This window comes from Zootoca vivipara, chromosome 5, assembly GCF_963506605.1.
Source record: "Zootoca vivipara chromosome 5, rZooViv1.1, whole genome shotgun sequence".
NCBI lineage: Eukaryota > Metazoa > Chordata > Lepidosauria > Squamata > Lacertidae > Zootoca > Zootoca vivipara.
In genome coordinates this window covers 65325259-65353194 of record NC_083280.1, presented here as the reverse complement: position 1 = coordinate 65353194, position 27936 = coordinate 65325259, and the positions used below count along the sequence as shown (strand labels likewise).

Here is a 27936-nt window from a genome sequence, read left to right as displayed (position 1 = left end):
CACATAACCCAGAGATGCATTTTAAATAAAAGGACACATTCTACTCATGTCAAAACACGCTGATTCCTGGACCGTCCATGGGCCGGATTGAGAAGGCGATTGGGCCACTTCCAGCCCACGGGCCTTAGGTTGCCTACCCCTGACCTAGACTCTGAAACTCCCTGCCTTTTGACCTAAGGAAGGCACTTTCACTATGTACTTCTCCGTAGCTACTTAAAACATTTTTCTTTTAAGCAAGCCTATCCAGATATGTTGAAGTTAATGTGCTAATTTTCATTTTAATCATATTTGAATATTTGTAAACATATGGTTTTAAACCGGTTTTTACTGATAATGTTTCTGTTTCATGTTTTGTAAACCACTTAGAAGCTTGTTTGCTTTTGCAGTTAAGAGGTAAAAAACAACACCTGGAAATAAAATAAAGGCTTAAGTCTTTAAAAATGATTGCACTGGTGGATGCAGCTGCTAGAACTTGTGTTTGCATGCTTTTGCATCTTCACACAGGAACCCACAACACATTGATCTTCTCCCTAAACATACAGATCCCCCCCCCCCCACACACAAAAACCAAGCAATGTTGTGAGATTGGCTAGATATTTGTATTCTTGCTTTCAAACATTATGGAAAGGGTGGGGCGGCTTCTCTCTTTTTTGATACACATTACAAAAGCAGTGTCTCCCAGCTAAAAATGTTAGGGAGCAGCTACAAAGTATCACTGGTAAGTGACAATGCACCATCTTGTGGCAGAAAGCAGCATCAACTTGCTTTAAAATTGTAGCTTGCTCCAGAAATGCTTCCAAATTAAAGCAGAAATGGCAGCAATAAGAATTCCCATCTAAGATTTTCTGAACTTCAGACTTTGCATATCCAATCACAACGAAAGCTACTTCTGGGGCACTTCCTCCCTTTTTTTCAAATTCACCTGCCTGCCACCCTATGTCTGCTGGTGCCACTCCTTCCATTGGATCACTGCTGGGGTGGCTAAGGGAAGGCTTAGGGAGTGGTCAGATTAAATAACATTTGTGGTCCACATTTGGAATGTCATTTGGGGGTTCCCCACCATCTTGCACAATACAGAGAAGTCACATTCATAAGTGGTTACACTCCATCCTAAGCACAGCAATTTTCTACATCAAAGGTGGACACCCTCAGCTCAGAAATATAGGATTGTCTTCCATGCCCCCTCTGAATCAAGAATACACCTTATGCTATTTCAGACTTATGGGCTATTTCTATGTACTGCAGAATCTATTATGTACAAGAGTTCTCTTGGCAGTTTTCAATACCGCTGACCACGGTATGTCCTCCAGGACATGGGATTTGAAGGCACAGTGTGGCAGAGGCTCTACTGCTGCCTATGGGGTCAGCCTATGGGGATTTTGTTCCATCTCCTAGCACAGGGGTGTCAAACTCAAATTCATCGGGGGCCGCATCAGCAGTTTGGTCACCCTCAAAGGGCCGGTTGTATCTGTAGGACTATGTGTCCACTCTTTATTATCATAAATTATTGTCACTGCATTCAATTATTACTGTTTTTGTAATAATGTAAGTAATAACTAGCTCTGAAAGCAGAAACATAGTCAGAATAATGGCAAGTAGATATTCAAATGTACAATTATTGTACAATTTATTGAAAAATGATTTTTGGTAACTGCACTGGGTGGTGGAGGCTCGCTAGGGTTTCATGCAGGACCTTTGCAGAGCTACTAGTACCTGGAGATGCTGGGGTCCTTCTGCATGCAGGACAGATGTTCTGCCAGTGAGCCACCACCCTTCACCAAAGGGACTGGCTGAGGTTGACTCACTGGAGCTGCTCTCCTGGTTCCAGGGTTTAAGGGCCAGAAGTATAAAGCAGCATCCTATGTTTCTGAGGAGAGGGAGAGGGAGGGGAGGGGAGGGAGGAAGGGAGGGAGGGAGGGAGGAAGAAAAGAGGGAGTGGGAGGGAGAGAGGAAGGAAGGAAAGAGGTGAGAGAAAGAAGAGTAGGAAATAAGGAAGGGAATAAAGAAGGAAAGAAAAAGAAAGAGGGAGAGAAGACAGAAAGGGAGAAATAAGGAAGGAAGTAGAGGGAAATAAAGAATAAGAACGAGAGAGAGGAAGAAAGAAAGGGAAGGGGGGGTCGCCGCCTTGATTCAGCGCCAGAAAAGAGCGTGAAGGGACCCAGGGGCAAAAAGCATTTCCCCGGCCCCAGCTGTTTGTCGGCGCTTTGTTGGCGCGGCGCTTCAGCAGCAAGGTCCCACTGCTGGGTCCCGCTAGCTGGGGTGCTCGGCGGGCCACATGACGAGGTCTGGCGGGCCGGATTTGGCCCCCGGGCCTTGTGTTTGACACCCGTGTCCTAGCAGCTGTGTTGTGGGGTACCATAGGACATTATATCACCAATGCTGCTTAATATCTATATAACACTGTTGGGACCAGTCAATAGATTTGGAGCATGATGCCATCCATATGCGGATTATACCTAGCTTTGTTACATCTGAATTACTACAGCCTATGACCATTTTGAACTGGTGTCTGGATGCAATGGTGGGCAGGGTGGGGCAACAAACTGAGACTGAATCCTAGAAAGATGACACTGTCGGAGAGCTGTTCTCAGGTATCGGAGTTCAATGCTTCTGGGTGGGGGTCACACTTCCTACAGGCATGTAGTTTTGGAGGTAATAGGCATTCTTCACTACAGAGGCTATCCACTGAGGTTGGTACCCAAATACATCCTTTGCTGGATAGCGATACCTTGGCCACTCTGATGCTCTGGTAACCTCACACTTGAACTACTGTAATGTTTTCTGTGGGCATCTTCCCAAGGGTTTGGTCCAGAAGCTACAGCTGATGTCAAGCGGAACACCTGGACAAGCATATGTTAAACCTGTGCAGAGGGAACCATTTGCCTGAAAGATCATCAGGGAAAATTTGACTTGTGGTCTCATACAATATCATAGAGCGGTGACCTCAAACAAGCATTTTGCAATTATTGCCCCTAGACTATGGAATGGCCTTCCTCCAGCTGCTTCAGACATGCTATAAAGACTTGTTTTTTATGATATAGCTTATTTGTACGTTGTATACCACTTAAGATGTGTGTGTTTTTTTCCATATTAAGTTGTTTATATTTTAAAGTAAAGAATATCTGTAAAGGAAATCTGACTCGGAAGAAGAACAATAAGTTATTCTTGCCCAAATTTTACCCATTAGCTTTGCCTCTACCCATTGTCTCACCTTGTAAACAGTGGCAAGAAATAGCATTTACAAAGAGCACCCAAGTTCCCTACCAAAACAGTATTTTAATAAAATGAGCAAGATCAAAAAGAGCAGAGTTTCCAATAAACATCGCGAAGGTGACCAGTCTGTACCTGTGAGTACAACAGGATTGTGGCCTCAGATAGGAACACCTATTAACACCATACAGCATTGTTTTAAGTGTTGTGTGTAACCTCTATTGTGGCACAGCAGTGCCTCAACAATGCCAAGCAGCAATCCCACTGAACAGTCACTGATAAACTAGAATTATGAGGTAGATATTATGCATTGGTTTGTGGGGAAAGGGGAGATTAGGGATCTATTATTTCAGACAGACAACAGGAAGCAGACTCTAGAGGCACAGTACTACCTATAAGGGTATTGTATTATCCAAAAGCCTTGTTCTGGATTTTCAGGCATTTCTGCCATGATTGAGCATTCTTACAAACATTCCAGTCAACTATTTTAAATTAAGCTCATAGAAATTTCACCAGGGATCTGTGTTTTCTGTAACACAAGTAATTTCCTACCACTATCCAATCTTGTTTGGATAAGACAGGGGTCCTTCATGTGTACTATTTTTGTGATTAAAACCCTTCATTAGAAAGATCGTTCCAGAGTATAATACTTGCATCTGTGGAAACAACACACAGAGACCACTTTCTGTTTTAGTTATATTTTTATTCAATGTTGTCATTTCCCCCCCCCCCCAAAAAAAGCTTAGACAAACATAAGACACAGTGCATGGGTTTCCCAGAGTGATTTCTTCAACAAAGTTTAATATTTGCAACTATGCTTCCTTGTTTTTGTTATCAATTTGCACCCAAAGCAGAAAATGGCATATAATGGGAAGGTAAAAAAGCAGGCATAGCTACAAGTATCAGTTTTCATATTTAGGGGAAGTGGTTAGAATAAGTATTAATATTGCACATAAAATGTAGAACTGATATTTGCTGATTTTACAAAACACCCCAAAGTAAAAAGTATTTTTATTTTTATTTTTAAAAAAATTTATTAAAGCATTATGGATAATGTTAACTTGTCAGGTTCCCATTTCCATCTGTTAATTACAGTTCAGTGCAAAAGTTAGAAAAATTGAGAGAACCAGAACATAAAGAATCAGAGCATAGACACAATATAATTGAGCATCTTTGGTAGTCAGTCTATGCACTGCCGTTCATTTCATCTCTGCAGGGGAAAAACAAGTCTAAAAGTTGCAAACTGAACTTTGCTTTATAAAATCCAAACCATTCATTTTAATCATTCTTTATGGATCTGTGAAGTTGCAAAAAGAGTCGTATTCCATAGTATAAGCTAATTCTGAATTTTGTTAATAAAAATAAATCACGCCATCTCAATTCTGAATTCATCTCACAGTTTGAACAAATATTTTCACAACACTTCTTTGATATAGAAAAAAGCCCCAAAGGGTCTGAAATATCAAGGTGTTAGGTAGTATGGGACGTTTCACTGAGGCTTGGCCTGTGAAACATCAGCCATAGGAAGCTACCTTGTGCTGAGGCTGCATTCAGACATGGGGTTTATTGTATTAGTTTTACTAATTATAATGCTAAGGGCTTCTGTCCTGATCACTAACATTCCTTTTATACTGCAGCACCTGTTGCATTTTAGAACTTCAACTTTTTGATCAATATGCTGCCATATTGTGCTAAATTTTAAATGGTAGTTAAAGAACTATATGCTGGGATAGCGCCCCAAATTTTGTCAATACAAAACTCCAGCGGTTTTCCAAATAAAGGCAATTGCATATTTTTTTTTCCTACAGAGAATTAACATGGGCATGAGTGCTAAACTTCCACTAGATTTCCAGAAGTGGCTTTTGCATTGCGTGAAACACAAAAGTGCACAGGTAGGCAAATGCTAGGAAGACATAACTAAGTGACATCTGGATGCAGCCTTAGTCTGAACATTTAGTCCATCTAACTCCATATTACTTACACCAATTTTGAGCAGCTCTCCAGGGTTTCAGAAAGGGCTCTTTCCAAGGTCTACGCAGAAACAACATGGGTTGAACATGGGGTGTAAAGGATGTGCTCCACAGCATTATAATACATGCTCAGAGCTTGTATTCCAAGAAAAGAGGACTTGTTGGAGAACGTTTCTTCCTTTTCTTTCAAAACCCTAATAAAATGCATTTAGGCTCAACCGGACAGCCTTTAAATAAGTGCTATGTACCTTGCTGCTTTCAAAACACACGGTCGCTGCCTTGGAACAGCACCCACATATTTTAAACATGAACATTGGAAGGTTAATACTTTTGTATATTTCCACAGCTACAGAAGCAAGCCCTAGATGCAGCTCTTCTTTGAAAGAGTCGCATGCATTGTTCTCCCAATGCGACACAGTGCCACACATTTTAAGGCATGCATTTTAATTCCTGAACACACGCCGGTTTGTCTTCAAAGAAGGACCAGCTTTACAGCACAGTTTGTGCTTTGATATCACAAGGGCACAGCCATAAAGCATTTGTCCCTGAGTAGTTCCAGAGCAATCGAGGGAATGCACTTCAGAATAAAGAGGACTACAAGGTCCAACACTCAAAAAAAGAGCCCTAGAGGAATCCCATGCTGGGGACACTTAACCACTGCAGTGTGTTGTTTTCTTCTTGTAATGTGCAGAGCCAGCCAAGATAAAACAAATGATGTAAGCTTCCCACTGGCATTACCAGACACACAGGGAAATAGGCCTACAACATGCACCAATACACTCTGATCGAAAGTACAGCTCATCTTCCTAACTCTGCTATGGGAAGCGGGGTGAGAAAAGATCTCATTTTATAAAGCTTCCTGATGCTAGCAAGGCTTTAGCCAGAACATTACTCCACCCCACTGTCCATAACAAGTTGGGGGAGATCAGATTTAATTTCAGATACTTATCACTAGACAAGATTAGCAGCAAGGCTTTTCCTTCCCTCAAGACGACCGCGACGAGAAGAACAAGAAGTTGTGTCTCAACATCTCCATTCAAGATGCATGAGAACCCTTATAAGCAGTGCAAAAATGTAAATTTCCTGAGGTATTACTAAACTGCATTTAGACAGGTTAATAAGAGAATACATATTTAAAGAAGGGATTTCTTTCCATGATTTAAAAAAACCAGCATGGTCATGCTAGTTTCTTGAAGAAATACTTCAGAATCGCAGCTCCTAGGATGATGTGGCCTTATTGATATTTCTGCATCAGTTGAATTATATCTTTGTACATGCGCTGTGGGGCATCGAGGCCCCAGATGAAATCCAGATGTTCCCATTCAGGGATATTCTTGTGGTAAACTAAGTTCGGGACCTGAGTCATCAATAGGGCAATGTCCTTTGGGTCAGCAAGCCAGTCATGACCACCAGTCCAAAGAGCTGTAGGAACAGACATCTCCTTTACTTTGTAGAAAGGTGGTGTTGGCTAAAAAGGAGGGGGGGGGAACAGATTGTTATTTTTAAGAGCAAGTTTGTGGTTCAGAATATAACAAGGATTTATGGATAAAAAAACAGCATATGTACACACAATATACTTTAGGAATGGGGAACCTGTGGCCTTCTAGATATTGCTGGACCACATCTCCTATCACAGGGGTGTCCAACTTCCAAGAGACTGCAATCTACTCCCACTATAAATAAACTGGCAGTGATCTACCCATTGGATTGACCAAAGTTGTGGAGCTTTTTTTGGAGAGGATGAGCAAAGTTGTGGAGCTTTTTTGGGAGGGGTAAGTCAAAGTTGTTGAGATTTTTTTAGGGAGAGGGATCAGTTGTTGAGTTTTTTTGGGGGGCAATCATGCTGGAGATTTGGGATCTACCAGGGACAGGCCGCAATTGACCAGTAGATAGACCTGTTGGACAGCCCTGTCCTATCAAGATCACTGGTCATACAGTCATACCTTGGAAGTCGAATGGAATCCATTCCGGAAGTCCGTTCGACTTCCAAAATGTTGGGAAACCAAATTGCAGCTTCTGCAGCCAATCAGAAGCCGCGGAAGCCCCATCGGACGTTCAAGGTTCCAAAAGAACGTTCACAAACCGGAACAATCACTTCCGGGTTTGTGGCAATCGGGAGCCAAAATGTCCGAGTTCCAGGGTGTTCGGGATCCAAGGTATGGCTGTACTGGCTAGGGCTGATGGGAGTTAGGAGTCCATTGCATTGCAGGTTTCTATTATGTAAGCAACACACATGCGCACAAATTTGTGAGAAATTCTTACCTGGTTGTAGTGAGCCATGTTTGCTTCCTTGCTACCCCAGTCAAAGGCTTTGAGCTGCCCGGACTTCACAGCCTAAAACAGAAGCATGCTGCATTCGTAATGTTTGCATATACCTTCACATATTATTTATTTATTTATTATTTTTATATGCAGGAAGCTTCTTTAAACAGAATTAAGGGTATAGGTTCCTACCTGAGCCCAGTGCAGCATGTTCTGAACAGATGTCCCAGCTGGACAGTGTGTTGAATATACATCTACTCGAGTCTGTAACAAACAGCAACATTATCGAGTGAAACCATCACAAAATGCCACAGCCACTTAATTTCTTTTGTTCCATTTGGTTTATTTGAACAAAAGTACTGCATCAGAGATCATGCAGTTATGTGTTTATTCACAGCAAAATAGTAACTACCTACAGCTCTTTACAGAGATCAACTTGGCACTCCAAACAAGCTGCAAATCTCAATATTATGTTACCAAACAGCGACATTACCTTAGGGGAAGGTATTTCAGTTTTAACTGAATGTCCCACTACATTAGTTTTAAGTAACGTCTCACAACATTAATGCATTTTACATATTACCAGTACACAGCAAAATTATTTCAGTGCCATCCTATGAATGCGTTGTGAGAATTAAGTGTTACTGTGTTCAGCAAGGCTTTACTTCCCAGGTATGTTAAAGCCCTGATAATTCATCCCATGATCCAGCAAAACTTCCCTAGGGCCAATGCAGATATGACAATAAACAACTGTGGGTGTGTCATGAGATTGCATACTCTCGCCTCTCTAGCACATGGACTAATCTTACCCTTGATTCACATTGCATCCAAGGGGCATTCCAAGATTCTAATTGGGAAAGGCTAAAATAGAATTCAGGAGCACTCTTGACCATGTTCAAACTGAGTCAAGGTGGCAGGGAAAGAGTGCCGAACGCCACAGCCTGCTTGCAATCTACAATACACTCTCAAATAGTTCCCTGTGCACCAGCCCTGATTGGTATTCAGGGTGTGGCATAACAACTACAAGCATTCACTTCACATCATGGTTCACATCGTAATTCTAATGCTGTAGTGTGCCACAGGTCAATGCATATTTTTATGTGCATTTGTACAAGCTGGAACATAACAATTGTGTTACGTTCCAGCTTGTACAAATGCATAAAAAAAATATTCAACATAATCGTATGATTACATGAGTGTACTTTGTTCACATTGTTTAACCCTTGGAAAAGAAGAAATCTGGTAGAAAAGCAATGAAATAACAATAACTACATTCAAAAGATCACCTAATAATCCACACCAACTTTTTTTCCCCCCTTTCCATTTTTACAAAGTGGGCAGTCACGACTTAGTTCTATGCCAGTCACTGTTTTTTTGTTTTTGTTTTTATTTGTATACCGCCCTCCATCTGCAGATGTCAGAGCAGTTCACAACATAAAATCACAATATACAATCCCACAACAGGAAGAGAAACATATGGAACTATGAGTTATACCCAAGCAATCATGTGTTTTCCAATATGCCAAAGCAGCATGAACAGACACTTGTAAGATTCAAGCAAATTTTGTCCAATGGCATAAGCTGTAATCTGTTTAGAAAAGTTCACACACATCCAAGTTATTTAGATCATTGTACTATTTATTAGGTAGTCAGAAAACTTACCATATTTAAGTTTTTCTCATTAAACCCACATAGTAGGAAGAAAACATTGCCACAAAGATAATCAAATACGGAATGGTCGCATAAGTGAGTAGCAAGCCAGCTCATAACTTTGTTCTGAGGGAGAAACTGCTTAGTCCCAAACATTGCCTGCCAAAAAACAAACACAATACATTAGTATATAGGTCACTAGGTTAAGTCAATCGTCTGTTTTGCTGTGGATACTTCTAATCATATCAAGTAGAAACAAAGCATGACAAAAACTATTATGAGAATCTTCTACTCAGTCACTTAGGATAGAAAACCCATTCAAATCCCGCACGCATAGGCAAAAGGATCCTGCACTATATTCTCAACACAGACATTGTCATTACAGCCCACTGAAGGAAACAGTAGCTACAGCAACACTCTGATGCCAAGTGTCAGCATCAACCAGCTTGAGCAGGTAAGGTGCTGAAGAGCGTTACAAGCAGTCTCGGGTCAACTGAGGTGTTTACTTTTGAAATGAGCCATTCATTCAGGCTTTTGTTAAAAGCTATGTTCTTTCTTTTCTTCAAGTATGTACAGAGCCAACGAAAAAGCACACTTCTGAGTACTTAGCTACATCCAGCAACAATTACGGCTTGTGGTTCAAGCAAGTATTTGATCCAAAATACTTTGGATGCAGGTGGCATGTGGGTTAAACCACTGAGCCTAGGGCTTGCTGATCAGGAGGTCGGCGGTTCAAATCCCCGCGACGGGGTGAGCTCCCGTTGCTCGGTCCGAAAGCATGCAGTGCAAGTAGATAAATAGGTACCACTCTGGCGGGATGGTAAATGGCGTTTCCGTGCGCTGCTCTGGTTCGCCAGAAGCGGCTTAGTCATGCTGGCCACATGACCCAGAAGCTGTACACTGGCTCCCTCGGCCAGTAAAGCGAGATGAGCACCGCAACCCCAGAGTCATCCATGACTGGACCTAACAGTCAGCAGTCCTTTTACCTTTTTACATACCTTGAACATCAGTTCAGGAAACACTCCAATCTTGGCTAACGGGCTGGTTGAAAACTTTATGGTGGCTACCGGCGCCAGTCCAAAGAACATCTTTACCTTCTTTGCTAGTTGTGGCATGGTTGAAAATGCAATGAATGCTGGGTAGTGGGATGGAAAAGGAGAGAAGAGAAATGAATGTAGCTAGCTGGGCATTCTCAAACAAAACCCAAGATCAAAATTTTAAGCTCAGATTTCTCATAACACAAAAGCAATGAAGTATTTTATGGCTTGTGTGGAACCATTTACAATTGTTAGCATAAATCCTCTGCATGGCACAGATGCTGCATGTGGATGAATGTTTACTTTATGTGATTGCTGTAACTTTCCCACACAGGAGCTCAAGCTGTAACCTGATCTCCTGTCATGAAAAGGTTTTGCTTCAGCTCTGGAACAAGATACACATTACTGATACTCAAATTTAGAGATTTCAGAAAAATAGTTCCTTTTCCAATGGATTTCAAAGAATTGCCATCTGCCTGTGACACGATGGAGTCCAGCTTCTCGAAAGTCTGGAACAGTCTCTTGTCGTTGACCAGATGGTGCGAAGATCCCGAATCTATGATCAGATAAGACCCGTCATCGTCTTGGTCATCAAGCTGAGTGAGCATTACAAGCATTTTGCGTGCTGTAGGGCCCTTGCTGCTGCCGCCGCTGCTGCTGCTGCTGCCGCTACCGCCGCTGCCTCGCCCCTTAGGCCCAGAAGCCTGTTGTTGACTTCCTGAGTCCTTCTGGGGTCGTCTGCATGTCTTGGCTGTGTGTCCAGGAATATTGCATAACTGGCATCTGACCACAGCTTTAAGGGCTTGTGCAGTCTCTGCAGATGCACCAGGTGAGGGTGAGACGCGCTCCCCGTTGGCCTCCGCCTGTGCGCGGGTCCTGTCCTCCTCATTAAGCAACGAAGCATAAATTCCTGCTGCAGTCATTTGCTGAGGGTCTTGAGCCCCCAGCTGGGCTGCAATAGCATTATAGGACTTGGGAAGGCTATTTAGCACTGTAAAGCAATAAATGTCGTCATCCAAATTGACGTTTCTGTCAACTAGCTCCTGGCGTAGTTGACGCATCTGATGCAAATGGGCTCTCAGGTCTCCTCCCTCCTTCAGACGCAAATTAATTAATCTCTGAAAGTATAACATTGTTGATCCGGCGCGCAACCTAAGGTGCTCGTCCCGAAGATGAGTCCAAACATCATAAGCATTATCTAAGTTCCGAATATGAACCAGCTGTGATGGGTCCAAATGCAGAACTATTGTTGCCCTTGCCTGTGCGTTGCGATTCAACCAGTCATACACAAAGGAACTCAGGCTGTTTTTAACAGACCTTCATCGGATGATGAAAAAGTGCTAGAAGCACTTGACCCACTGTTTACCATTGGTATGAGTTCTCCCAAAAGTCCTGAGGGGGAGAATCTCAGTAAACAGGATTTGCACCTCTCACGCAGGTCTGAGAGGATTAGAAGAGGACCCAAGAGGTATTCTCAGGAGTTTGCCAACACAGCAATTGCAAATTTAGCTGTGCTTAGAACTCCAAAACAGGCAGCAGTCACACAGGCTAAGCCACAACAACAGGTTGTCAAACGCAACACTGTTTCTGTCAACAGAGCAACTGCTCTGGTCCCCTGGAAGCCAAAGCTGGTCAATCCAGTCTCAGAGAGTTCCACAGCAGGAAAGTCCTATTTTGTTTATGACAACTGTCTGTTCACTTCTCTTAATGATGCTCTCACATTTGCATCTTTTTCCATTTCAGGATTCAGGGGAGATGTTAGCATAAATCCTCTGCATGGCACAGATGCTGCATGTGGATGAATGTTTACTTTATGTGATTGCTGTAACTTTCCCACACAGGAGCTCAAGCTGTAACCTGATCTCCTGTCATGTGATGTTCTTTGTTCTCTTTCTACTTTCACTTTCTTCTGAACTGGAGAGTGATGGCTGAACACACACTCTCTGAATAAACGTAGATTAGCACCTACGATTGTTTGCTGTCTTCTTTACCGAAGCCAGTGGCAGTAGTAAGAATATTGGTGATTTACACCCCAATATTCCAACAACAATAAGAACCTTCAAGTCAAAAGGAAGTTGTTTGAATTAAGAGATCTGAACCCTGCTTTTATTTATAAATAAACTCAAAGTGGCTTATGAAATTACTATCCCAGCAAATGCTAATACAACCAGCATTGGCAAAATTTAAACGTGGGGGGAAAGATACACAAAATCAGAGTAAAAACTTGGCAGAATAGAAAGACCTTAGCAGCACACATAAAGTTTAAAACAGAGGGACTCAAGCACACCCCTCTGTGGATCTATGGAAACAGAAAATACCCTTTCTTGCTTTTGACCAACTTAAAACATTTACGGTTGCATATATATCCTCAACCATATAATAATTGTAAATTCACTTGATCAATATACTTAAGAATCAACAAAACAAGAAGTGACAGTCAGTGGTGAAGTTAAGATATGACTGTGTTGGTTATTCAACTGCAGATTCTATTCAAGATAGCACCGAGGCAAATATTCCATTACAGCAAGGACTTTTTCTTGTGCAACAGAATGTTCTCCCCTTGTGTGCCCCCTGAAACTGTCACTGGGTTCACCCAACTCTCCAGAGCAAATTTAAAGCAGATGGTACAGGGGAGGAAGGAGAAAAATCTCCTTTTACTACTACAAAAAGTTAGTTGACTACTGCCCTGTGACTTTTCTGACTGAGAATGAGTGTTCGGCCCACACTCCCTTCTTGCCTTCTCTCATGGGCCTTAATGCAATACTTCCTGGGTTTGTTAGACTGTAGCTTCCTGTTACAATTGGTTAATGGTTGTTTTTATTTCCAATGTGTGCCCAGTGACACCATGTGTAATCATGGTACTATGAACAAGCTTCCTCCTAAAAGTAATATGGAATAGCTGCTGTACAAAGAAATAGCTGTGGCTATTAGAATTGTCAATGCGCATTTAAGAAACCTGCAAACCTACCCATTGTGGTGCCCTGGGAATGGCCAACATAAAATATTTGTTCCTGTCCGGTTTTGTTCAGGATAAAATCTATTGAAGCAGGAAGGTCATATCTAGCCATTTCATCAAAACTGCAAAGGAAAGGGGAAAAAACCAGCCTATGTTTAACAGACTTGCATATGCAGTGGGACCCACATTTTGTTTGTCTCAAATGCAATGTTCTCAGCACAATGCAGTCGAAAAAACAGACTTGGATTTGGCAGATCAAAGTTCACCACAGACCCATCAAGTCCCCAAGTCTCTGAACATTTGTGAAGCAGTCTTTTTTTTAATTAAGCCATTACTTGTCCTTCTTAGATATCTCCACCGGCGCTGTTCAGAAATGGCTAATGCTGAATTATGAGCACTTCACTGCACATGAAGAGAGGCCACCACCTAGTTAACAGCAACCACGTGGCTATCAAAATGTGGCAGTTTTGACAGGCAAGCTGTCTCTAGATGTCAGATAGCAGCACCTGGAAAACCAAATAAGGCAAACCGAACTTTCACCAAAGTTCTTACAAATCATCAGGGAGGTTTACAAACGCAACACTGACAGACTGGAAGAGGAAGACAAATCCTGCTGGAAAAGGGAGGTGAAAAAGCCATGTTTCTCCCAGTGTGATGAATACTGGAAACAATGGGAGAAACTACTTTTTAAAATGTCAATTTGGGAGGAACAGAATTTATGCAGTGGGCAGCGGAGGGCTCTGCTTCCTCTTGCGCCCATGTCTGAGGATATTCTCCCACATCAAATCTAATTCCAGCCAAAGTCTATTAGCACCACTAAGGACACTTTTCACCACCATCATTTTATATTGAATGTCTTACCTGCACTTCACCCTGAGGTATCAGGGTGGGTTGCAACAATTTTAAAATGCAGTATTAAGAACAGTTAAAAGACATTACAATAAAAGAATATATATATACACCTCTGGTGTCAAGGGCCAGGGGAAAGAGATGACTCTTCAGCATAGAAGATACGTCAAGTGTACCTCTATGAGAAGGGAACTCCAAAACTTAGGGGCTGCCGCACAGAATGCCCTCTCCTAGGTGATCACTTTCTGAAGCTCTGAGGGTGGCAGAACTACCAAGAGGTTCCATTCTCCCCAAGAGGGTTTGTAGGCATGGGCACCAGGATAAATTTTCAGCGGGGTTCAAAACACTGAAATGGGAGCAGGCTAGTTTCTCATTTTTTTTAAAAAAAAGGATAATTGCTCCTGTACAATTTGCCACATACCACAGATTTTACAAATGCTAGAAAGAGTTAACTCTTTTTAAAAAAAATTAAGAAAATGAAGGTAGGAATCAGGAAGTTGTAGTTCATCTGCCCTTGCTGCAGATGCTAGTGTCTGTAGATATTTGGGGCCTAAGTCATTTAGAACTTTAAACACTAATGTGAGCACCTTGAACTGGGCTCAAAAATGAATTGCCAGCCGGTTTCATCCTTTGATGCTGGGATTATCCCAACTGTGGGCTTCAACCAAGCACACAATTCCCCATATGTACAATATGTGCAAGTTTGATTGTTTATTTAACTACGGTACCAATATGAAGAGCATGAGTCTAAAGGGCAAAACCAGGAACCAGTGACATGCAAGTAAGTTTAGATATTTCACTCTACCTGAACATCCAGAATTCTTCTTGGTCTGCTGTATAGTGTATGTGTTTTCTGGACCAAGTGTTACCTCTGGAGTTTCCCAGCCAAACATCATAGCCAGCATCAGCCAGCATAAAGCCCAGGCTGTTGTAGTCTAGATTTGTCACCCAGTTACTGCCATCAGCAAGCAAGCCGTGCTGCAGAAACACTGAAGGCTTGGGACCTGAAAGTGAAATGTTTTAAGTAAAGTTACTGCTTCAGTGTCTGCTTCCAACAAGACTGAGATCCATTGAAATTTTTAACGCCAGTCATGTGATCATTCCATGCCTGCTATAAACATGGGGCAAGAGAATGCACAGCCAGCAATTCCACAAGTGGCGTCTTTTAGTCTGGAATGAATAAGGGGGATAGTTCGGTGAGTTTTGCTCACCGAAATTAATTAGGCATGACTAAGTCAACAACAGGTCTACTCTGAGTAAAACTTGGTGGAATACCAACCAATCACTTCTGAATGCAATGTGGAAAGCAGAGCAAACACATTTTTTAAATATCCAACCTTTGCCCAATTCAAAACAGCTCTTATTTTATCTAGAGGTATGAGAAATCAAAACACCAGACTTAAGTGTCCTTTGGGGAAACGTCCTTTTCTTCTATCACTTTGGTACCTTGTACTAAAATTCTCCTTTATTACAAACAGATCCACAGCCCCACTTAACAGTTTTAACACTGCAAGAACCATCACTGAATGTATCAAAGGCAGCGTATTTGACACAAACAGCCACAAGATAAACTGAAACCGAGGGAAACGAGCTACTTTTCCCAAGATACTTGATGCCTCTTGATTAGAACAGACCAACTGTGTGGGACAAAGTTTTTGTGGTTGTTAAACATCACTAGGGTATCCATTAAGCTAAACAAATTATTTGTTCAGCTTCCCACCCACCCCGCATCAAACCTTATAATGGAAGAGGGGCGGGAAAATGAGACATTGAAGCTACAGCTTGGTACAGACCATCTGCCCTTACTTCATGACGCCACCTGTGCCTCGGCTACCAAAAATCATCACTTGTTAGACAATCCTTTACTCGGGCTTCACAAATGCAACAACCTCAGGTTGTCCTAGCCCCATACCTTGGAGTGAACTCCTTTTACTCAAGGAAAAAGCTGCAGGCAAGAGAGGCAAAGGCATTGGGACACTGAGCTGGGTGTGCTGGATGCCTGGATACCACATGCATAGGCAAACTCGGCATCTCCAGATGTTTTGGGACTACAACTCCCATCATCCCTAGCTAACAGGATCAGTGGTCAGGGATGATGGGAACTGTAGTCTCAAAACATCTGGAGGGCCTAGTTTGCCTAAGCCTGTGCTACCACCTCCACCCTTTTTGAAACAACAGGCAGTAGTGAGTCTCTGTGAATGGCTGAAGCAAATGCATATGTGACAACTGCAAAAAGACTCTTTTGCAACTAAAGAGATCCGCTCCCTGCCACCCCCCAAAAAATCACATGCACTTCCCTGTCACTTGTGTCAAGGTGGTGTGCAGCTCACAGCTATGTCAGGACTGAAAACAGCTGATGTCAACATGGACTATGACCTAGTTATTCTAGCTTCCCTTTCTGCCTGCCACCATACTTCCCCACTTCTTTTAACAGCCCAGGAAAGGATTAAAATATCCTTGACTTCATCTATTAGTATGATCTATTTTTTTGAAATCTTAAAAGAAAAATAGAACAAGAACATATTGGGCAATCATGTGCACTTCCTCCCACATTGCTGACCAACTGGTGAGACCACAAAATACAAAAACGGAAGAGGACACCTTGGCTGGCAACCATCACTTTTGTAGGAAAAATGAGACCACCATGTTATTTTGCTACACTGGATAGCAAGAGACACCCAAGAAAGCAAAACGGATAATAATAAAAAGAATAGCAGGCTGCCCAGTCATTATCAACATAATGTATCCACCCTACATCTCCAAGAATGGAGAAGAGAGCCAACCAATTGCTTGAGAAGAGACCTGCCAGCACCCTATGGGCAAATCAAGGAATGAGAACTGGGGGTGGGAGAGGGTCAAGAGCTTGTGCCTGACCTATGTCCCCACTCACTTAGCAAGGCTTCCTGTGCTCCTCTGAACCAAAGCCCTCTCATAGCCAACTTCTGAGGGTGGGTGGGTGGAGTAGCTTTAGCTCAGACCTGCTTAGTCAAGTACAATGTTTCCACACCTAATGCCTTTAGGAAAAGAAGCAGGGAATGTTCACTCCCCCACATGAAGAGAGAAAGTGCTCTGCTCTACCATGCCCTTGCAGCATATGTAATGAAGCCATACAAGCAAAACTGGTCCCAGTGGAGGCAGAATGGTGCCAGGTTTTGGATGCACTCCAAGTGTGGTAATATTTATCTGAATGTCTTGCAAATTCTCGGTGGCCCAGATTATGCTACTGCCTTTGTGGGAGGGGAGAACCCTGAAGATGAAAAAGACTCTGAAAATACACTGTTATTATTTTTATTTTAAAAAACACCAGTAAAAAGCTAAATAATAATACCTACCAGCCTTCCCTTCTCTCCTCATGCCCCAATTCTTAGATGGTAAAAGGGTTGCGGGGGAGGGGGACAGATTCATTTTGTCGGAATGAGCTCAATAGCAAGGTGTGTATGTATATATAACTTTGCTTTTTAACTGTTAGTTTCGCTGAACAAAGAACCTGTTATTTATAGATCTATAAGAACCCTACATTATCAAACAAATTATCTATTTTCGCACTGGTGAAAGCTGATGTAAGCAAAATTTCTCCAAAGCAAGAAGCCATCATTTCTTTCTCTGTATCTATATCTATATCTCTGCATAGTATGGGACATTTGTATTTACAGTGGTACCTCTACTTACGAATTTAATGCATTCCGAACGCACATTTGTAAGTCGAAAAAAATTGTAAGTCAAATCCCATAGGAATTCATTGGGAGAAAAAAATCGTAAGTAGAAGCAACCCTATCTAAAAATTCGTAAGTGGAAAAAATCCTATCTAAACCACATCCAAGATGGCGGACAGAGCTCCATTCGTAAGTAGAGTTATTCGTAAGTAGAGGTACCACTGTACGTGTACACACAATATATTACCTCAAAACATACACTCACCCTTGTTCCACTGATTAATTTTCCCATGAGGGATTCTGTTAATACTCAGGATATACCCATCATCTGTTACCACTTCATATTCCTCGCTGGGATATCCTCTGAAGGAAATAATTTCGCTCTAGGAGGGAAAGGAAAGAATGGGCAGCATTCAGTTGAGAACATTAGCAAGTGGCTTTAAAAAAGCCTGGACAATTCTTTTCCACAGAAGACAGTCAGTACCTGGAGTGTGCAAAAAGGTGCAAAGTCAGAAAAGGGAGTAGGACTGTACCACACAATCAGTTTGTCAGCTCCAAAGAAGTCTAATAAGTTATTGCTGTGGCCAAATCAGCAGTCTCTTTGGTGACCGCCTTTAACGCAAAACCGAACAGTATCTCAGAGGCAATTCAGCTTTCTAGAGCTATCAGATTAGGTACCTGAGCAACAGACTCATTGAGACAGCCTCCAGTTTTCCCAAGAATAATTATCAAGGGAAAGTTTGACACCTAACAAATAGTTTAGCACAAGGTTTTTCAGTGCCGTGCCCTCATATGCACACTCAGAGACCTTCCCTTAAATTTGCAGGATTCCACTCCCCCCCACACACAGAGAGAGGGGGGGGAAGAGGCTTGAAAGAAGCTTGCTGTTGTAGCAAATAGAAGGCATGTTTTAACAATAAGTCCAACCATCCCTACGTTAGTGGGTCACGAGAGTGTTGAGCAAGACTTGCCAGACAGAAACATTTTGGAATGTGGGCGTATAGTTCTGCTATCTCCAAGCCTCTCGCTGCCACTTTATATCTTTTATGGGATTGTTTTTTGTTTGTTTTATTGATTTGCTTTGTTTTAATGGCTGTAAGCCACCCTGAGAAATGTAATTGTATCAGAAGGGAAGGTTACGTGCCTAAAAAATAATAATGGTAAGTGAATATTTTCACGCACCCTGTAATCCCAAACTTTCAGTGAAAATGCAACTTCAGTAATATCAAGTGTAGCACCAATTGCCACTGATGCCTTTAACTATAATAGATACGACACAGAAAGGTAAAAAGAGCTTACAATATTCATAGTAGCTTCAGGGTCGACATTTTGTCTTCTCACAAAGTTTTCTGAAGTTGCCAGTCCTTGGATCAAACTTGCCACGACTATGAGGAGCCACATCCTTGAACTGCATGAAAACAAATTCATCTTTCAGTGCACATATGTAAGACTACTTTTCCACAAACCTAAATTAATACTTTTACAATGAAATCCACAAAGAGAACGGTCAAGGATGTGCGCACACGTTTCACAGAAAGAAACAATACATAAAGCAGCTTTTGAAGAGTAAGACAGTTTTTAAGAATGAACAGTGCTTTCCCAGAGGGAAAACACCTCTGTAATAGAGATAATTGGTTTTGGCCTTGCTCATGATCCAGCATAATTCCATGCACATATACCCATAAGGCAGTTCCATGCGATTTACTTCCAAAAAGCGGGTCCAGGTTTGCAGCCTTGGCTTAACAAAACTTTATACATGGTATGAAAGCTGTCTCAGTGTAATGGTTAAGGGTACAAGTCATGAATTAACAAATATCTTGTCCAAATCTCATTTTATTGGGTGGTTTCACATGGATTGTTATTCTTTTAAGATAATACTGGTCAACTGTATTTGGGTGTTGAAAAAGGGCACTTTGAATATTCCTGTTTGGTTGGCATGCCAAATGGATCATTTGGATTGCGACAGCTATTGAAAAGGCTGAATCAACTTGACATCTGCAACCAGAAAAAGGAGCCGTCACCATTCAATCATTTGGTGTGGTGGATCTGCTTCTGAAAATTTCCAGTGACCTGTGGAGGCCACCAGTTCTCCACATGATAGTAACTTTGTGTCAGCTTAACACACTTTGTCTTCAAATCAAAAGACCATCCTTTGCTCCCTTTCATATCAGCCATGCCCACACATAATGCTGTGCCAGAAAACCTGATGTAATAAAACAGAGTGTGTGCACCCACATGCAGGACCATCTCCCTGTTGTTTTGCTGTGCCCTCTAAACAAGCAACAAAGCATGCCAAGAGCCAGCATTTAACAAGAGATTTCCATTATGTGCAAGCCTGGAAACTATGGATAATGACTTCAAAACAAGCCAGAATATGAAGCCATTATCACCTATAGCCAAACCTCTTCTGGCATATATCAGAATATGTATATGTATATGTCCTTTCTACAAGGGAATTATATAAACTCATTATTTTAACAGTTATTTCCTTGATAATTTGAATCAACAAGAGAGGGGTGAATTTCAAAAGTTGCAAATACTGAATTTAAAAATAATAGTACAGTGGAATCTCGGTTTATGAACACCTCGGTTTATGAATTTTCAGTTTATGAACGCCGCGGACCCATCTGGAACGGATTAATTCACTTTCCATTACTTTCAATGGGAAAGTTCGTTTCAGTTTATGAACGCTTCAGTTTATGAACAGACTTCCGGAACCAATTACACCCATGCTTCAGTTTATGAACGCTTCAGTTTAAGTACTCCGTGGACCCGTCTGGAACGGATTAATCCACTTTCCATTACTTTCAATGGGAAAGTTCGCTTCAGTTTATGAACGCTTCAGTTTAAGTACTCCGCAGACTGTCTGGAACGGATTAATTCATTTTCCATTATTTTCAATGGGAAAGCTCGCTTCAGTTTATGAACGCTTCAGTTTATGAACAGACTTCCGGAACCAATTGTGTTCATAAACCAAGGTACCACTGTAATCTTGTTGCAGTTACCATTCTCTCTCCAAGGGGAGAGTCTTATACTTCAGATAAAAGACAGGGAGACATGCACCACCCCAATACGACATGCAAAACATTATTCAGTTTGGCCTTTGATCTGTGACTACGGCTGTCCTTGTTCTGCAGTTTCCCCACATGCCTTTTAAAAGCACATGACTGAGAGAAGATAAAGTTCATTGCAATCACACTTTCCTGAAACTGTTCTAAGATCAGCTAAACAAAGCCTGTTTTAGCTAAAAGGCCAAGGGCACCAAGAGACATAAAAGTCAAGGCACCAAGAGAGTCATTGGTATATTAACATTAATCACATTAAACTGCAATTTTTTCTTTTCTTTCCCCTTTTTTTTGCTAACCCTGCCTTCAGCAGCACCACAGAGAGTGTAAAGCATATGAGAACTTTCCCCCTCACTTTACATCCATGCCAAGAAATCTTCACCTTCTGATCAAAGATGCACGGCACACACAAGGCCAGTAGACCAGGCAACCTTCTTTATCATAGATCAGGCATCCCCAAACTTCGGCCCTCCAGATGTTTTGGCCTACAATTCCCATATTCCCTGACCACTGGTCCTGTTAGCTAGGGATCATGGGAGTTGTAGGCCAAAACATCTGGAGGGCTGCAGTTTGGGGGTGCCTGTCATAGATGTTTAGTCAGCTTTTGAGCCAAATTGTCTCTTGTGAAAAGCTTTCAGCTTTAAGGCATTGAAGAAGCAAATGAGGAGTTACCTGTAGGGGTTCCAAACCCAAGGGCCACCCAACACAGAGCAGGTTTCAGTAATCCAGCCCCAAGCTTACCAATGTTACCAATGCATGGATTACATGGGTCAAGCTATCCCCATGCTACAGCCAGTCCAGGGAGTTGTACTGGCTGTCAGCCTCCTATTCTTCAGTCTCAGTCTTACAGAACTCAGCAAAGAGGAGTATTTGGGGGGGGGGATAAGAGTTGTCTCCGCTTGTCATTGGCCACCTTCTGTTTGTCTCCCTGCCTTCCATCCTACTGGTTCCAATGGGCATTAGCTACCACTGATAATTGATTCATTTTATTTATTGCATAAAATGTATACATTGCTTGAATGTGTAAAAACAAAAATCCTCAAAGCTGTTTACAAGAAGATAAACCAACACTGGTTTAAATGTATCACTGAAAAAGGAAAACATCCCCTATTTCTGTCTCTTCCTTCCCATTTTCTCTTCCCATCAATGAGTGGATCCTTATTTAACCAAATGACACAACAGACAAAATTCTAGGTCTGTAGAAGTACAAAAAATATTTAAGCAGGGGTGGGGGGAGAGATCCTACAGAGAAAAATGGAACAATTCATTGAGTGCGCAGGGGGGAGGGAAGGGAGGCTGGAATGGAGTAACCCAGGAAAGGGCATGGCTGGCTATCTGGAACACTGGACAAGAGCACTCCTTGCAGCAACATGTTGTTGGTCATCTCTCTTTCAGAGAACAGAAACATGGAAGCAGCAGGTATTAATAAACACACAACTGTTCTAAAAGAAGAAGTTAAAGAGGAAGTGTCACTTGCTAGTGGTGCTAACGTTGCCACGAAAGATGTATTTCTCCTTTCACAGACAGCATCTAACAAGCAGAAGTCTCTTGAGAAGTAGGAAAATATGTGTTTTCCCACAACACTACCTTAGCAATGCTCACTGAGGAAACCACTTTGAAAGAGAAATCCCAAAAGAACCTGGAGTGGCTTAAAAATCAGTAACAAAAACCATTCTTGAAACAAAAACATGACAAATCGACACAGGAAACAATCATAAGGTTGGGGAGTACACAGGCCTGCACATGTTAAAGTTATCAGCTAACCAGTCTGGCCTGCCCTTGTGCCTTTTAACTGTGCCTTTCTACAGCTGTGATCTGCAGAAACCAGCAGGCAAAGTATTTCTGGGCATGAAGGTGAGCATAAACGCTGGCTGCAGATGAAGATGCTCTTATACATGCAGGACATGGTTAGCAAGTTGTCAATTCCAGCATAGCTCTCTTTCTCTCTAATTGCTCTGGAATAACCGTCATATACACAGTCACTAAAATGGGTTAGGATCTCCACTACATTCTGCACAGCTGCAGGGATTACAATGGGAAGTCAGAGGAGCTGCGTTTGAAACTCCCATTGTTCTGGAACGGGTCGGCAAGGCTTACCGGGCATGGGCCGGATCACTCCCACGGAGATCCTCTGTGCACCGGACCAGCGTAGTGCAATACTGGAAACCATGTCTGTGCATGTCCATGGTGCCGGAAATTGCATCTGCGCATGCCCAGATGCTGAAAATCGCTTCTGCGCTGGCAAAATTTTGGGTGTCTGGGCATGTGCAGAAGCGATTTTCGGCATCTGGGCATGCGCAGAAACAATTTCCAGCGCCACAGACATATGCAGATGTGATTTTTGGTGACTGGGCATGTGCAGAAGCGATTTCCGGAGCCGCAGAAGAGAGTCCCTGCGCCACGTTGTGCCGGTTTAGCGCACCGCGCGGGGACTTGCCAAGCAGGCGGCTCAGTTTTGGGGCAGCTCATGGGCCAGTTAAGCAACCCACATGGGTCGCTTCCAGCCCTTAGGTTGCCGACCTCTAGAAGCATTTTGCAAATGGGAATGTCATTAATGCAAACAGTTTCTGAGCTCTGGGTGCAGTACTGTGCCTAAAATTTCAGATTGAAACTGCCACTGCTGGAAGGAAAGAAGGACCTGTTTCTGCCTCCCCACTTCCAGTCACTCTCTTTAGCCTGGAGAAGGGACCTTCTTAAGAATATTAGGGGGCTTTCCCCACGCTGGTCCTACCTGCGGATGCCCAGGACTGAATATAGTAATTTTTGCATGCAAAGCTTGTGCTCCACCACTGAACTTCAGCTGATGGATCAGGGCCCTTAGGAGTCCTGCAATGTTAGCACCATTTTCTTATGTGTTTAGACCTTTTTTAAAAAGGAATTATCAGTACAGCAACAGTTTTCAGAGTTGTTCAGCAATTTCATCAGGCGCAGGTGTCTCTTATCACGGCAAAACAGAAAAAAAACTCCACTTCTCCACAACTCTCAAAACTTGAAAAAAATCTGCTGCATCTGATGAAGTGGCTTCTAGTCCACAGAATGGGGGTGACCAACATGGTGCCCTCCAGAAGTTGTTGAACTACAACTCCCATCATGCTGGGCCACTGGCCATGCTGGCTGGGGCTGATGGGAGTGGTAGTCCTTACGATGTCTGGAGAGCATTGTATCTGCTACCCTTGCCACAGAAGCTTCTGCCACAATAAATTTGTGGAAGCTTTCTGAAGTGCCACAAGACTCTTGATTTCTGCTGCTGTCCCTTTTTAGCTGGGCATCTAGACAGAAAGAAACTGGGCATAAATTTAAATGGATTTCAGGTTGTAGATTAGAATGAACAAGTGTCGTGTGCTGTATATCAGTACCCCTATTTCACGCCCAAAATATGCAGCTAGAAGATTGGGGGAAAGGTAATCTTCTTAAAGCACCATCTCACTACATAAAACTGCAAGAGCTGAAGGGTCCTAACCTAAAGTGCAACTCATTCTTTGTTCCGAGGAACTCAAGTAACAGACTGAAAGGTTTCATAGGAGGGAGAAGCCAAATGGGAGCAGCAAAATTAAGTTCCTACCACCCCAAGTAAAACAACCACTTAGTTATGTCCATCTCCATGCCAGTAATTCAGTTGTGATTCATTTCAGCCCGTTATGCAGCATATATAAAGAACAAAAAGACACATACTTGAGGGCAAGGCAGGGGGAGAGAAGAATAAGACCTGTAGTGTTAAAGAAGCTAGTTCACTCCACCAGCATGAGAAAATCACAGATCATCTAGTCCAACCCCCTGCAATGCAGAAGCACCAATGGGGACAGGTTGCCATTGCCACTTTCCCTCTTTCTAGGTGTTGCCTTTTTTGCTGTTGCCAATTCCCTTCTGGTCCATATCGCCATAAAGGGGTACAGGGTAAAGGGGGCCCTGACCATTAGGTCCAGTCGTTACCGACTCTGGGGTTGCGGTGCTCATCTCGCATTATTGGCCAAGGGAGCCGGTGTACAGCTTCCGGGTCATGTGGCCAGCATGACAAAGCCGCTTCTGGTTAACCAGAGCAGCGCACAGAAACACCGTTTACCTTCCTGCCTATTTCTCTTCTTACCTATTTATCTACTTGCACTTTGACGTGCTTTTGAACTGCTAGGTTGGCAGGAGCTGGGACTGAACAATGGGAGCTCACCCCATCACAGGGATTTGAACTGCCAACCTTCTGATCGACAAGCCCTAGGCTCAGTGGTTTAACCCACAGCGTCACCTGCGTCACCCTGTACCCTCCAGCATTTCTCCCATGAAAAGAGAGACGTCCCCTCCAACATTTCCATCAGGATGTCCTCCAACCTATTGCATCCCCTCCACCTTTCTCCGATGAAAACAGGGGCTTCCTAAGGAAAAGCCAGACATTCTGGGATCCAATCAGAAACCGGGACGGCTTCTGTCAACCCTGGGCTGAACCTGGACAAGAGGGACACTTGGAGGGCCTGCCAAACCCCCTCCCCGAAAGCTTTAGCTGGCAACTATCCCCCCCATCCCGAGCAAGGGTCCAGCAACAGGCGTCCCTTCGTGCAGGCCACGGGCGCCCTTCAGAACCGCACAGGAGGAGGCTCCTCTCGCCTCCACGACAGACCGGAGCGTCCCTGCGCGAGTCGCCAGGCTCCAGGCCACTTTTGATTCACTTTCAGGTCTTGGCGCACCACCTTTGCTTATAGCCCCAGGGAAGGGATTCCTCAGTTCCTGCGGAATTCAATGCACAATAGCACCAAGCACAAGAAGCGCCCTGTTGACTCCCCCCACCCCCCGCTCCCTTCAGGCGATGCCCCAGCATCCCTCCCCGCCCCTTGCGCGCTTGGGAAGCGAAGCCACTCACCGGAAAGCCGAGGGACGAAGGAGTTGCAATCCAGGCTTCTTCCCCTCAGCGGCAAAAGGGGGTGCGCGGCACAGCCAACCCCAAGCCACGCTTGTCCCTCTCAGGCCACGCGCGCCGTCCAATCAGAGCGCGCGGAGAGGGAGGGAATGCCCACCCTGCGTCTCTTCCTCCTCCCACCCAGCCGAGGCCTGGGCGCCGGTGGTCGGGGGCTCGCAGAGGCAGCGGGCGAGGTTGAGAGAGCGCAGGCTGGAGTCGGTAATGGCGCCGCCGAGCGTCAACGGCGGAGCAAGGATAACCCGCCTCTACGCCTTTATAGGCTTCCTCTTCCTCTGGCGTCCGCGCGAAGGAGCCGCTGCTCCTCCCGTGGTGCTGACTCATGCGGGCATGAGCACATTTACGACGAGGAGGCGAGTACTGTACCTTTGAACTCCCTGGGAGCTCCCACAGACCGAGTGAAACCATCCAGGCTAATATTGCCAGCTCTGGCCGGCAGCCAGAGCATCCGGGCACCAGAGAAGGGAAGCTTCCCGGCCAGCCCTGCCTAGAGATGCCAAGGGCCGAACCCGGGACCTTCTGCAGGCAGAGCAGAGATGTTATGCCACTGAGCTACTTCTCAAGTGTCCAGGAGTATGCGGGATAACCAGTGCTTTTTTTCTAAAAAAAAAAAAAAGAAATGGTTAAATTTTGACTCAAATCGGGGGAAATAAATACAGTAAAGTACAAAAGTACAAAGAACATGCATTACCACATATTACACAGCTGACAGCTCACAGTATTAGGATGAGGTTATGTGCACTAACATCTTCCTGATTCCTCTGCTTGCTGATTGGTCGCCAGGTGTCGTCCTTTCAAAAACCATGAATTTACACACACTGAAGGAGGGCCTACCAATTTTATCAATATTAAGTTGGCTACAGTGTTTAAATGCAATGAAGCTCTTGTTGGAGTCAGTGTTAAATTCATATGTCAGATTCACAAAATGTTGAGGGGTATGCTTACCCCTGCATACCCCCGGGGTGGGGGGGAAGCACTGGGGATAACCCAGACTGAAATTTTCAGGTGCCAGAAAAGGCTATTTATGCATGCAACAACTGCGGTCCTTGTTTTGTTAGCCCCCAAATGGAAAGTGAGCAAAGTCCCAACTAAAGACAGATGGCAACTTATGTTGACAGAATATGCACAACTTGCAGATTTAACATAGAATAAGAAAGCAAGAAGAACATGCATTTAAGGAAGATTGGGAAAACATTTATTGGATATATGGAAAATAACTATTCAGCTGGAAATTCTGGCAGCTTTAAGACAAATTTAACAGAGTAAATAACTTTTGATGGATGTAAAAGTGGAAAATGGCTTTGAATGGTTATAGTAAAATATGCAGGAATGTATGATACGTAAAATGAACAATGGAAAGAGGCGAAGGGAAGTCACTGGATATTTTAAAGTTTGTAAAATGCTTATTTGAAATTGTTAAACAGAAAATTTAATACAATGATTATATAAAAAAGGAGTGGCTGTGGTATGTGATCCATTCAATACCACGAGACTGGGAATTGTAGCTCTGAGAGATCGGCACCCTTAACAGACTACAGTTCCCAGGATTCGTTGGGGGACAGTGAGACTGTTAAGTGTCATAAGTGTGCTCTCAGTGTGTGTTGGAGAAGTGACCCATTTGGGATTGGGCTTTTACAGCACATAGAATCACAGAAATGTAGAGTTGAATGGGACCCCAAGGGTCATCTAGTCCAACCCTCTGCAACACATGAATCCTGCCCACAGCCATCCCTGGGTGGGCAGGAGTCCCCAACCTTCTAGTTAACAGCCAGGTGCACTGGCCTATTGTGCCACAAGGAACTGGGTGCACGTTACTGACTCGGGTCTGAGAGCCCAAGCTTGGTGAACCGTTTTGGTTTCCTGAGTGTTATGCAGAAATCCCAACAGGGTTGCAGTGGTTTGAGTGTCAGGACTAGAATGAGACCCAGGTTTGAATCCACTCAGCCATAAAGCTGAGAGTGACCTTAAACTAGTCATTGAACTCTCAGTCTTGCCTACCTCACAGGGTTGTGAAAACAAAAGGGAGGGAACACACCAGAAAGAGAAAGTGGGAGAAGAAACAGATGATGAGGGAGAGCTGAATTCTTTTGGATGCCACCTGGGTGCTCTTCTGGTAAGAATACGCAAACATAAAGGTAATGACGACTTATCCACTTGCTCAGCATCACTGAAGTGAAAAGAGAGGTCACACAACCACTAAAATGGTCTGACATTTTGACCAACAATACAATGAAAATGAGTTCACCATAGCTGCCAAGTTTTCCCTTTTCTCGCAAGGAAGCCTATTCAGCATAAGGGAATTTCCCTTTAAAAAAGGGATAACTTGGCAGCTATGGTTCACTAATACCTCAGTGGGCGAAATGTGACAAGACACTAGCAAATGA

General features: G+C 43.4%; 1 protein-coding gene across 1 annotated transcript; it reads right to left on the bottom strand.

The window, feature by feature from the left end:
• Nucleotides 1-3892: 3892 nt before the first annotated feature.
• LOC118096284 (putative lysosomal acid lipase/cholesteryl ester hydrolase) lies at nucleotides 3893-25879 on the bottom strand. Its single transcript, XM_035137881.2, has 10 exons — nucleotides 25499-25879; nucleotides 18887-18995; nucleotides 17853-17970; nucleotides 14740-14938; nucleotides 13098-13207; nucleotides 10091-10227; nucleotides 9105-9251; nucleotides 7635-7706; nucleotides 7443-7514; nucleotides 3893-6648 (listed from the first exon to the last, which is right to left on the bottom strand). Exons 2-10 carry the CDS (start codon nucleotides 18986-18988, stop codon nucleotides 6415-6417), a joined length of 1191 nt encoding a protein of 396 aa, XP_034993772.1. The 5' UTR covers nucleotides 18989-18995; nucleotides 25499-25879; the 3' UTR covers nucleotides 3893-6414.
• Nucleotides 25880-27936: the final 2057 nt, after the last annotated feature.